The sequence below is a fragment of the Eurypyga helias genome, unplaced genomic scaffold, assembly GCF_000690775.1.
Source record: "Eurypyga helias isolate BGI_N326 unplaced genomic scaffold, ASM69077v1 scaffold28991, whole genome shotgun sequence".
NCBI classification, from domain to species: domain Eukaryota; kingdom Metazoa; phylum Chordata; class Aves; order Eurypygiformes; family Eurypygidae; genus Eurypyga; species Eurypyga helias.
The window spans coordinates 48,020-61,297 of NW_010232123.1; the positions used below are offsets into that span (position 1 = coordinate 48,020).

The 13,278-nt window shown below is 40.0% G+C and overlaps 1 protein-coding gene across 1 annotated transcript in view; it reads left to right on the plus strand.

The window, feature by feature from the left end:
* Positions 1–13,278, plus strand: part of LOC104516841 (serine/threonine-protein kinase WNK2-like) — a gene marked incomplete at its 3' end in the record, with an annotated part of 84,082 nt that overhangs the window by 47,714 nt on the left and 23,090 nt on the right. The window contains 3 exon segments of the mRNA XM_010161312.1: positions 7,853–7,941; positions 8,791–9,010; positions 11,764–12,052. Coding sequence (XP_010159614.1) covers positions 7,853–7,941; positions 8,791–9,010; positions 11,764–12,052 — 598 coding nt within the window.

Here is a 13,278-nt window from a genome sequence, read left to right on the forward strand (position 1 = left end):
ATCTTTAAGGTCCCTTCCAACCCAAACCATTCTGTGATTCTATGAAATATAGTTCTGTGCAATCCTGCAGTTGGCAAACACTGAGGTCAAAATTGCATTTTTTGACTTGCTGTATGCTAATCTTTCACATTTGAGATAGAGATGTTTCATCAGATACCCAAACACTTGCATGTGCCAGACAATGGGCTTATGTGCGATTTAATTTGTATAGGTGTAGTTCATATTGTTCAATACCTGTCTTTTCCCACCACTGAAGGCCAGGTTGCTGTGAAGTCAGTGATCTTGTTGTAGGTTGCTGTGCTACACAGCTGTGATGATGCCAACCTGGTGGGAGAGGGAGGATGCAAACGATTTGGGAGTGTCTGTTTAAAAGTTGAAGTCCATATCACAAGACACAGGGGGATGTCCCTGCTGGAAATGAGAGATGCAATGATTACTGAAGGCAGGAGGACACTTCAGAAGAGGGAAGCAGCTTTATCTGATTTTTGAGTAAACTTTTGCAAGCTGACAAACCTAGCTTGGTAAAGCTGAATCTTTCCCAATAGGCTGCAACCCTGATTTCTAGTAGCTTAACTCTGTGTTGCTTTCAACCCATAGCCACTCCAATAATTTAAAAAAAACCCAAACCCAAACAAAACACACGAAGAAGTCATGAGAATCTGCTCAGCACTGCAGTTAGCTTCTTCACCGAGGCTGGAGCAGCTCCCTATGGTGCTGCAGGGAAGGAGTGTGTGCAGAGATGGGTCTGCTGGTGTCTTGGCGCTGGGGCATGGCACTGCACCACGGGCTGGCTGGAAACATATGCTGCATCTTAAAGTGGAATACGTTTGATGGCTTGGTGGAGTTGTTTACCTGAATCCTTATGAGGGATGGCTGCTTGTTCCACACTGTTTTTCCATGGTGCTTTATCGTGTTGTTATTCCACTCACTCCTCCCTTAGAAGGAAAAGTTTATTTTGTTTGGCACAATGACTTGCTGGCTTCGTTTAGGTACGAAGCCCTTCGGATGGGCTCTAAATGCCATCTTGGTAGGCAGCTTAGGAGACGTCTCCTTGGGCTCTAAAGCTTCACGTGGTGACAACAGTAGTCTTCTATTTTTAGGCTCTGGGGCCTTATCTCCTGAATGTGATACTGGGTGCCTTTTTGCTTTTGTAACCCTAGATGCTAAATGGCTTCCATGAGGAGTGCAGGGCCTGTTACCTGCTGCGTTGGACAGGTGTTGGTGAGCAGTGTGGCTAACTTGCAGAGCTGCCATCACAGTTAGCTAGTGTTGGGAAGACCTCGGGTATGCGTGTATGCATTTAGAGCCACAGATAATACAGACGTTGCTCTGCACACCCAGAGAAGCTCTGTAAAAATCTTCAACCATCTGGAATATTGGTAATTAAGGCTTCAGAAGACTCTCAAGCCTCATTTATCAAAGCAATAGCCAAGGTGGCCAAGAATAATGATTAATCAGAAGATTCCTAATTAGATGTTATATTTCAATTTGAAGACTTAAGTAGCAATTTTTAAAACCGTGCTGAAAGGCCTGAGCCAACTCATTCTTAGTGGCAATAACCTTTACATAGCTGAATATAATACAGTAAATTACTGTAACTTTGTAAAACTGGTTTTATACTAGCGGCTTCAGAGAGATGGAAAATAATGTTTATCATGAAGAAGGACTAATGACAGAGTAGCTGTGGAAAGGTAACTTTATTACTTGTAAGGGGTATTTTTGAAGCAGAGCTGTCTAGCAGGGGAAGTGGAGGCAGAAAGCATCAGGTACAGACGTGGAGGGTATTACTGTGTTTTTCAGCCAAACTCAGGGCAGTAGCAGCGAGAGCAAAGGCACTGGGATTCCTTAGATGGAAAAATTGCCATTACTATTGTTCCAAGGAAAGGGTTAACTCACTCCCTGTGAAGAGGGAAAAAGCCCTGTGTGTGCCCTGAGTGCAGGAACTGTCAGGGAGGAGGAGCAGGGGGAGGACCTCTGGGTGAGGGTGCAAGAGGAGCAGCAGGCTCGCTGGGGGATCCCTGGTCCAGGTCGCAGAAGCAACCTCTCTGGTGGGCTCGACAGCTTCTCTAGAGAAGCAGCCTCTGCAGAAGAGCTGGCGACAGCAAGGGACCCCGCTTCAATCCATGTGAGTCTCGCAGCCAGCGCTGCAGGGGCTGAGGGATGATGCTGCTGTTGAGGCGTAGGCATTTGGGGTGTGGGGCTCCATCTGCCTTGTCTTGAGCCGTCACCGGGTGATGGGGTCTGCCCCATTAGCTGTGACACTGGCAACTTACAGATGGAAAAACTTTAAAAGCACTTTCCATGAAGAGTCAGGGTTGGTCCTGCAGCAGCATTGGACTTTACTAGACTGAAGTATAGTATAGAAGCAGAGCATAGACAGAAACCAAGAGGCTGGATTTACACTGTCTTCTTTCCAGTGTGAGATGAGGTTGGGGGTTCTCACTAGAGCAGAAAGTGGCCCTGATCTTCTCGGACAGAGGGGATCGGTGGTGTGGTGCTGTCATGTATTTCAGCTTGTCAGTGAGAAATTGAATTCATTTTTGATGAAACTGGCTTATGCACCAGAAATGTAAACACTATTCTTAGGGTTTTTTTAAATTAATGGCCAATGTAATGTGAAAATGTGATTACTCTATAGTTTCCTGATGCTTATATTTTAAAATTATAAAGGAAGGTAAAATAGTCCAGGATAAAGTGCCAGTCATTTCCCAAGCTGTTTCCCAAAAGTACAGGAGGGCTTATTTCTTTGCCAGTTTAGGAATGCTTGTTACAACTTGTCACCTCTCTCTGCTCTTTCAGACTGAATTCTGGAGTGTAAACATAAAGTGGATATGTAACGTGAAGAGAAAATACATATTTTTCAAGCAACAGGTCCAAGCAATATTTACTGTAGTTAACCTTGAAGTGATTTCCTGGTCAGCATATTTGCAGTGACCTTCATTCTGATGCCATAATCTCATTTTTCATGCATAACTTGATGTTTTTTCTTAGTCAGACTTTTTTTGTGTTTAATCATTCTGCCAAGTGATTTTGGTGTAGACAATAGGCATATTAAGTGATGAAACATGGGAGTCTGTGACCTTCCCATGCCACTCCAGTCCAGTGTTTTCTTACTGATTCCCTGCAGAATGCACAGCAGACCAGCCGTTTCTGCTGGGGCTTCATGGCGACCTCGTGGGGTTTAGCAGCACAAGCCTGTGTTTTAAAACAACCCACATGTTTATAGTGTTCAGTTTTGCAGTTTAGTTTTCATATAGTTTCTTTTTTATAAGTGTATTGAATGTTTTCTTGGTATTTGCAGACAGGTAATGTTATGAATGCTGTTGCACTGACTTTTTGTGTGGTTTGGATGTTGTCTTAGATCTGCAGATAATCTTCTTAGATTAGCATTAGGATTGAGTACCATTTTGGAGTGAAATAGAGATCAGTTTATAATTGCACACAGCAGTCTCACTGCTGAAGGTAGTGGAACAAAATCCTGAGAAAATCGAGGACGTTACCATCACTTTATTGGCTTCACAGAGTGTGTGGTAGGGTAGCATTTCAGTCGGAAACATGGTTTCGGCTTTTCTGGAAGAAGGTTTTTTCATTTTCTAGGACCTACATACGAGTCTAGGGATTACCTTCAGGTAGAAGGTGGAGTTTTTGTCCAGAGTAGGCTATGTCTAGGACTAGAAGGGTACTTCCTCAGTGAAAGGAAAGAAAGCCTTTAGAAAAATTACTGACTGACAAGGGTCAGACGTAGAGTTGACTTGTCTGGCTGTGAATCTTAAAGATCTACGTGTTCCTCTTTCAAAAGCGTGCTCTTCTGATGGAAAAATGATGAGTGGCTATTTTCAGACCTCTGAAAAACAAGCTTCGTGTTTTTGCCCCCAACATGGAGGTTAACATTTTCATGTCCTGTATGTGCCTGACTGTAGGCTCAGATATCTTATACTGGAGTGCAGTGTATTTGAAATCTAATTGAATCTCTCACCTTCTTTCTGAAGTAAGGGCAGTCATCTCGATTGAGACACAAATTCTCAAAAGGCACATTATGTGATCTTCTCTGTTCTTTTGCCTTTTTTTTTTTTTAGCATTTAAAAAATTTGCATGAAAATATTCCTGTGCACCTTATATCAATGAATTAGTCCTGCATTGGTGTTGAATTTAGTTTTGTTCATGAGATGGCTGTACGGTTTTCAAGCTGCCATTTCTTTGCTAATATAGTTTGAATCTTGGTGCCATGTTTCCTTGGGAATGCTCAGGAAAGACAGAAGGCTTTTGTGTAAGTGAATGAGATGCATCCTTTGATTGCAGGTAGAAACCTGCGTTTCACATAAGCCCCCTTTATTGTCCGGAGGCTTGTAAGCATGGGGACACAGCGCTGTAGGGAGGGTTTGCAGCATTACAATGAGATAGCCTTGGAGATTTTAATGAAGAGTTAGGAGCAAAAGCAGACTATGGCATATGGGCATTGAGAAAACACTCTGGAAAAGCAGTTCCATTTGGTACTTCACTGTGCATATTTTAACCTTGTTTGTTTTAGTCATCTATTCATAGCTTAGCTGTTCAGTGGGTGAGTACAATAGATACTCGGGGAGGAGTCAGTCTTCCTTCAGAAGATGCTGAAAGTAAAATGGTGTTTGGAAGAGTTGCTGTTTGTTTTGTGGAAGCAATTTGTAAGCTCAAACATCAGGGTCAGTCACCAACGATCAGGCAAACCTATTTTCTAGATGCCCAACATGTGCTGCCGTGCATCATCCCAGTCATGTCAGAGTTCAAGAATCATATAACTGAAGATTGTTCGTGAATTCTGGAAAAGAAAATTAAATTGAGAGATACTGTGATATGCCTTATGCTGTTTGTGTCTCGTGTTTTGTTTGTGTTAAGATATGAAGCGCTCTGCAATTACAAAAAGCAGTTGGCAGGTTCCCTTGAGTGCGTAGATATGCGAGCAAAATACTCCTCTGGGTAGTTGAAAGCTCTTCAGGTAGTGTGGAGAAAGTCGCCTCCTCTGCTTTGGGTTTTTTTTTTTGTTTGAACCCGACCTCCCTGAGTTAAATTGATACCCGTGCACGTGTTTGGGATATTTTTTCAGTAAATATTAAGCTGTAGCAGCTGATGGTCTTTATTAGTCATCTTTCCTGATAAGTGTCTCTAAGATGGAAAACAATGGTTTCCTATGGCAAACTGAAGTGTTTGTGAATGTAGAGATTTGTCCTATTGCTTTCCATTGTGAATTACTGTAGATTTATTCCAACTCCCCTCTGAGAATGCAACAGATCCCTGTAGATTTAGGGTATTTTAGGATATAGAGAATTCATGCTAAAAATGTCTTTTGGTACTTCTTTGTTTTATTTCATTTCTAATTCAGGTATTGGAGCTCTCTTAAGAAACACTCTTGACACACTCCAGTGTGCTTTTGCTTGTTTGAAGAAAGCCTGGGCTTTGAAAGGCTAAACGCTTCCTAGCACTTTGACACATTTTTCTAATATACAAAATTTGAACCTTCATCTCATAAACAAACCTAAATCTTACTTAAGCAAATAATTCTTTTTAGTGGGTCACAGACAGCCAGTCACGTGTTCGGATTATTTTGTTTTGTTCCCACAAGAATGGTTTTATTTTGGATCTTGGCAGCTCTCTGCCTAGACAAAATTGGGAAGCTGAATCTTTGTATGACTACTCCATGATTTTTTTTTCTAATTTATGAATTTCACTTTTGAGCTTTATGACAAAAAAGGATTGATTGACCTTAAATAAATAAATCCAAGTTTAAAGTAAAATCTGAGGCTTGAATGGCAACAGAACGTTAATAAAAAGCTGAAAGTAAAATCTGATGTTGGAATATTCAGAAATTCACAGAGATATGTCAGCCCTCATTGAAATTCACCCATAAAATTTATAATTTATGCAAGACCAAATTCAGTGAAGTACTTGCAGCCATTTTCTGCAGTACTTTCTTTTTTTCTTTTTTCTTTGTTTTGTGTTGGTTTTTTTGTTTGTTTGTTTGTTTGTTTTTTAAATCTGGGGCAGCATCAGGTGAGCCAAAAATCCACTCTTTGGGACTTCAGGCCTCTTTATCTGCCAGTGCATGATGCATTATGTACCGTTCTTTCAGGGTGAAACTTTAAAAGGATTTGAATGGAGTTAAATGTCCAAATCCCCATCAGTTATGTCCTTAATCAGATTCTGTATTTTTAGATAAAGGAAATCATGTTCCCTTTTTATTCTGCTTAATGACTTCATTGGGAATACTTGGGTCCTTAAGTAATAGGGTTTAACTGCAGAATCTGTTCCCAAATTAATTTTGACAAATTTTCATCTGTATACATCTTGTTTTAGTAAGTAGAGATGTTACATGTTTTTAAAAGAAAATCAATTTTTTTTTGGTTTAAGCTGAACATCACAAATCTAAAGGCTTAATAAAATAAATAATAATAAAAATAAATAATAAAAACTTCTTGTGTTGATGCTCTTGTCACCTATAGCTGAATGCACACATGAAAAGTGTTAATGGGAAATCTTCTGCTGAGCTGAATGGGAATGAGTTACCAGCGTTACAGATGTTGAGTACCCGTTAGTTACTCTTGCATCCTTGGGCAAGGAGAGCAGTAGGGTGGCCTCACTGGAGATGGCAGCTGTTCCGAACGGAACATCCCTTCCTGTGTGCAACCTGACAGCTGTGTGTGTTAACTGCCCTGGTGTTAACAATATTTTTGTAGTATATTTTGGTTGCGTGTACAGAGAGATGACATAATGACTGTTACTTAGCTTCTCCTACGGTCTCTCTTTATGTTGGTAAGATCTATGTTGTTTTAATAAAGGGGCTGTGTACTCTGAGGAGAAGGCTGAGTTAAGGTCTTGGTCCTGAAATGTTAGAAAGTAGGGAGGGATGACCTAGGGCTGCCCTAGAACTGTGTGTTTCTTGTCAATCCCTCCATCATCTTACAGCAACTTCTCCTAACTTGAAAGAAATGCAAACTATTCCTGTTGCATCTACGTCGAGCCAGAGCTCCCTGTGTGACGGGAGCTCTGCTTCTGAGTCATCTTCTGTGATGAATGGTCAGGTGTTTGCCTTGCAAGGCTGTGCTTATAGGTTAGCTGTTCCAAATCTAGAACTGAACGCTATTCCCAGCCAAAATGTTAACATTTGACAGAAATGTAACTTCATTTATAGGTTACACCTCCTTTGCCACTCATTACCAGTAAGATTCTAACAATATGCTGGGGAATTGCAAGAGGAACACAGTTGTTGGGCATATTCTTCTGCTTCCCTGATTAGCTTTGGAGTTGTGGGTTGTTTGTTTTTTTGTTTGTTTGTTTTGTTTTTTAATGGGGGAAGGGTGGGAGGGCAGCGGGGGTGTTGGAGAACAGAGACATAGAAATGCAAAAGATTTGTGGGAAACAGGAATATATAATATTGCATGGGTCTTCCAAGGTATTTTTCACTCATTCTTGAAACTGTCTGTCTGAAGAAAAATATGATTATCTGTCTTATTCATTCAGTCTTTCGAGAGCTAAGGCAAAAAAACCATAAAAGAAATAATTTCAGAAAAGAGTTATTTTGAAAACTTTGAATTGATTGTTTCTTGAATCTTGACTTACAAGACCTCAGGATATAAAATTAAGGTTTGCAAAGGTTAGTAAAGAAATGGGGAGATTTGCTCTGTGTATGGCTAAGTTCATGTACAAACTAGTGTCCTTACTCAATCCAGTTTAAAATTAAGACTGACAACTTTAAAGTATTAGTTACTCCAAGGGTGGAGTAACTACTCCAATTGACTGTGAACTGTAAGAAAAATGTCCTTATCTAAGAGATACAATGTAATTCTTTTTCAAACTAAATTGTTTTTCTCCATCCTTTTAGGGTATAAAGCCAGCAAGCTTTGAGAAAGTTACTGATCCTGAAATTAAGGAGATAATTGGGGAGTGCATTTGCAAAAATAAAGAAGAAAGGTATGTTTCAAGTAATCAAGTTTTGTATTAAATAATGTGTACGAAGAGATTTCAAAGCTGTCTGTTTTGACCTCTGGGTCTCCCCTGTGTAGGAGACAAGGCAGAATGGAAATGCAAATAAATGATTGCCTGCTTTTCTCCTGAATAATGTCAGGATAATAAATGCCACTGTTGTGTCCTCAACCTTTCAGCTTCAAAGAATAAACTCAGAAAGCATCATTGTGGACACGTGAGCAAGCGTATGCTAGCCCATTCTGGCAGAGCTGTTTGTAAAATCTCACTCAGGAGGTTCTGTGTGGAGCATCAAGCGTGATGGAGTTTGACCACGAATGCAGCGTGGCAGAGGATGCGCCACGTGCTGTTACAGGAGATTCCATTGGTTTATTAACCTCTGGATATGATGACAAATTGTACCTTGTTTCCAGCTTTGGTTTTAAGACCGAATGTTCTTATACTGGACTCTCCTAGTTCAGTGACTACTGTTCAGTTTTTCATAACTTTTGCAAATCAGGTGTTTAGGGACCTCAACTGACTGCTTAGAGGGAACATCTCTTAGTACTTGTTAAGCTCAGATACTTAAGAGAACTTGAACAAAGCTATAATCTGCATTTCTGTACATGCTTACGGTGTATGAATATTGCTGAAGCTTTGAGATCAGGAACTTTGATTTTTTCATTAGTCCTCAATAACAGTGGAAGTACTACGTGTTTTTGCTAAGAGCAAAAATTTACTATGGATGAACACCAAACATACTGTAAATGTTTTCTCCTTTAACAGCAGTTTTTGGTCAAACTTCTTTGAAAGTGCTTAAGACTTGCAGTATTTGAATATTCTTCATATCCATTGCAGATATGAAATTAAAGATTTATTAAGCCATGCCTTTTTTGCTGAAGATACTGGGGTAAGAGTGGAACTTGCAGAAGAAGACCATGGTAGGAAATCTTCTATTGCCTTAAGACTCTGGGTAGAAGATCCTAAGAAACTGAAAGGAAAACCCAAAGATAATGGAGCCATTGAGTTTACTTTTGATCTGGAGAAGGAAACTCCTGATGATGTTGCACAAGAAATGGTAAAATAAACTTCTGAAAAAAATGTGTATATAAAGTAGTGCATAAATCTTAAAAGGACAGCAGGAACAAGTCTGGTAAAGTAACTTCCATTTGAACCAATCCAGGTGTCTAGTTTCAGCAGCTTGCATTAATTTTGGAATGAATGCTACAAGAAAGTGGTAGACTAGGAGGAATTAATAACTGAAAAATATTGTTTGCCAAGTATGAAAACAGATGCATGAAATGGCATTTCAAATAGCTTAGAGACCATAGAGATCTCTCTGACTTTTATGTTTTGAAAACTCTTTTGCCAGATTCTGTTAGCTGTTGAATATCTTTAAAATTGTTTGGAATCTGTTTAGTTTCAGACAGCAGCTTGAAATAAATTAGAGTTCAAAGGTTCAGTTGCAAAATATTCTGCACAGAATTCTTCAAAACACTTCTTCCCATCTTTTCTGTTGGTGTTACTTAGGAATATAGATGAGGAGAGACTGTGGTCAGCCAGTCTATCACCAAACATAAATAGGAAACTACATTCAAGCCTACTGCACAGAGTGCAGGAATAAGCTTTGGATTTTTTAACAGTTAAGTCTAACTTGGTGAATTACTGTGGCTTCATAACCTGTGGAGCTTTGTTAGAAAACCTGTTTTGTGTTCCAGTCTCACGATACAATCCATGAACTCATATTTTAATGATGTCTTCACTGCAGTTGTTAAGTTTTCTAACATCCTGGAAACACAGAACTAGTAAGCACTTAGTCAAGGGTCTGAATTTTCTTGTGCTTGCAGAAATGTTCCTATTATGTCCTAAATCCCAAGGGATCCCATTTAATGATGTTGTCATCACCACTCCTGTTCTGCTTAGCAGGCACTCATTTTGGTAATGTTGCTTTACTATGCTTGGACACCACCGTGTACTCCAAATTTAGTGGGGGAAATTCAGGCTCCTTTGTCCTCCTGTCATTAGTTTGCAGTAGGTCCAATACTTTTTAAGCAATATATTGTTACAGAATTAATTTTATTTAAAAGTTGGTCTGTTACAGTTACTTGGTGTTATATTTTGCAGTTAAATATTTACAGAAGTATTTGGAGCTTTGAAGTTCTGTAGGCTGCTTGGCCCATAGTTATGGTATTTTGTTTTGAAGAGGAAATAATTCTCAGAGAATGTCTACTTAAAAGGATCGCTCACTAACTACTGTGTTACTATCCCTTTCCCAAATTATTTAAAACCCTGTTTTACTATTACATTAACAGTTACCTAAGTGACCACCTATGAAATGCTTTCAAACTTAAGGCTATTGGGGCAAAGGGGACATTCAAAGGTGGGGTGGGGGCAAAGGGGGACATTCATTCCTAAATGTCTTTTTCTAGCCCTTACGAATTGTGGAACACCAAAGCCATGTGCTTTCATCAATTTGTGTGGCTTTATGTGCTGTGGAAGAGAAGAATACAGGAGACCTTTTGAGTATGGGGAATTATTTATCATCATTGATGGGTTTTCAGTAGTCAGGTGTTCCAGCCTGAAATGTTCTGGTGGGTTTGGCACCTAAGGTACCTTTCACAGGTAACTAGTCAGTACTGTAAAATAGCATGTCTTTTATTAAACTAACTATTTTCTACATAGAGATGTAGGAATAAGAATTGTTTAAAGGAATTGCTGATGTGGGAGGTTTTCTGTGCCTTCCCATTAAGCTTTGTCATGAACAATCTACTGGACATGTTAATACCATACGAGGTTCTCTGGACCCATGTGGTGGTTCTCTTGAGTAACCCCCTTCTGTTGTTAGCATTTGCTGGAGCATCAGTTCAGGCATGTCAGTAAGGTCTGAGGGCATAGGCAGTGGAAAATACCTATACCCATCTGCAGCTGTGTTTTAAGCTGCTTTGCACCTATTAATTTTAAACAGCAAATATCTAAGCTGTAAAACTATCTCATGTTTTCCTTTTTTACTCTTGCCCAAAACCTCTGGATTTCCTCCATGTATATAAATACTTCCGCATCTGTAGAATACGCGTGTTAAGAATGTAGGGAGAGCAAACACATCTCTGGTAGGTCGTTATTAAACTATAATTCATACCCTGTGCTGTAGGAGATTAGGCAGACAAATAGCACAAGGACAAATTTCCATTTTATGTATTGAACAGTTGAATTCTGAGAAAGCCTGGTCCTCTTTTCAGTCTAATGTGAACAGTCTGCATTTGCCTCAATAGTGGTTTTTTTCTTTATAATAGGCAATCAATACCGACTGACTTTACCTTTTAAAAGAAGTTAATTTGAGATGAAATTGTGTTAACTTCTTTTCTTCATGGCTTGCTGTGATATCAAGCACAGCAATTTGGGGAACTATATATACTGGAAAGGTTAAGGCAATATGTTCTGACTTAAGGGTAGTATGGTTTACTCCAGTTGTATTGTTTAAAGACCATTTTACAAAGATGGTTGTTTCCTCTTTTGAGTATTCTGCTAGTCTTTAAAAAAAAAAAACCCATCTGCAGTTAAACTTGCTTTCTTCTCAGTGGATGTTAACAGGTGAATAAATTGACCCAATATATATTCAGGTCTTGGAAATTACATATTGTTTTAAAATGCATTAGGATTAGAAGTTTTATTAAAAAAAAAATCAAGCTCTTGATTTCCTCTTATGAGGAATAAATATGTAATTCAGGTTATTTCAAACTGATGTTTTCTGTTAGGAAGAGATTCAGATAATATGTGTGTGTGCATGCCCATCCGTGTGCACATAATCTTCCTAAGTTTGTGCCTCCTCTGTAGATTGACTCTGGATTTTTTCACGAAAATGATCTCAAGATAGTTGCGAAGTCAATACGTGACAGAGTAGCATTAATACTATGGAGAAGAGAGAGAATTTGGCCTAGGATGCAGTCAGAGGAACGTCGGGACTCTGAATGCCTGGAGAAGTTGAAGACGCCGCATGCACAACAGGTCCAGGTCACCTATCTTTCTCACACTGGTCACCATGTTCTGTCGGAGTCGGAGGAGCCTGAGGCGGACCAGCACCCTTTTCAGCAGAACCTACCCACCAGCGTCACATCTGTTGCGTGTAAGTCTCGTGTTGGTTTTGTGTGCACACAGTGATGAATGGTCATGGGCAAAAGTCAGCAATAATCTGATGGTGAGCTGCCACGCAGGTTTTGGCACAGAAGCCCCAAGAACGGGAGTGTCTCGGACAGATGCATGACAATATCGAAAGAGAGAGTTTCAAGAAAAACTATAATATAGAGAGAGCTCCTCCTTCAGCAGCAGTAAATGCAGAAAACGTAATACAGTTGTAGATAGAAAAGCAAGGAGACCTGCTGCTAGACACAGGAAATGCATGTTTTCTGTGCCAGACGGTGGGATCAACACTAAGTGGGTGCGAAACACAATTTCAGAGCCTGCGGAAGTGGAATTGGCACCAAATGGGTCAGAGCAACTGGTTGCTTTTTCGGATGATGTTGGCAGTGTGGAGTTGTTTATTCAAAGGCAACCTTGCTGAAACCGAAGTGCTGTAGTCTCTTGTGTTTTGCAAGTTACCCTATGGCTTGTGAGGCTGTGCAAAGGTCTACAGCAGAAGAAAGTCCATCTCAGTGCTAGGTGAGGTAATTCCAGATTTCCCTCTCTTGTGGGAAATATGAACTGTGGTTTGGTCACACACACACTGGGAGCACCAGGCCGTGTGGGTTGACACTGTAATTATTATTGGGGTCCTTAGGTCATGATGTAGGTGCTCTCTCTGCCCCGCTGGTGCTCTACTTTGTCCTGAGCTGGTGGGCTTGAGGCAAAGATCTTCGTTATAGGAGGGTCCAGGCCCTGGTAGCTACCAGCTGGTGATCTGCCGACTCTTTACGTTCATCTGGGGGCTGACTGAAGAGTGATCACTGGGCTCTTTCCAGACAGATGGATTTACTGTTTTAATTCCAAGCACTGATTTTGGTCTGTCTCTGCATAAGAGACTTCCTGGCTTTGCCTGCAGAGCTTGTTGTTTCTTCATTTTATTTCTGAGCATCAGACTTCTCTCCAGCAAGCAGCAAGGCATGAGGAAGTAGTGGTTTTATTTACCTAAAGTAACTTGCTGCTGTCTCTGTCCTGTAAAATCAATCTTTGTTGCTGAGTCAAGCTCTGGTGTTGAAATTAATTTATTTGTATTTTTTGCATCTTGAAGGAAATGTTGCCAGATATTTTTAGCTTGGAAGATCTGAAATTATGAGTTCTTTTCTAGCCGTTTTTTTCTGATAAAATCTGATATGTGTTTTTCTACTAAACTATTACCATAATGTTTCTGTTTTA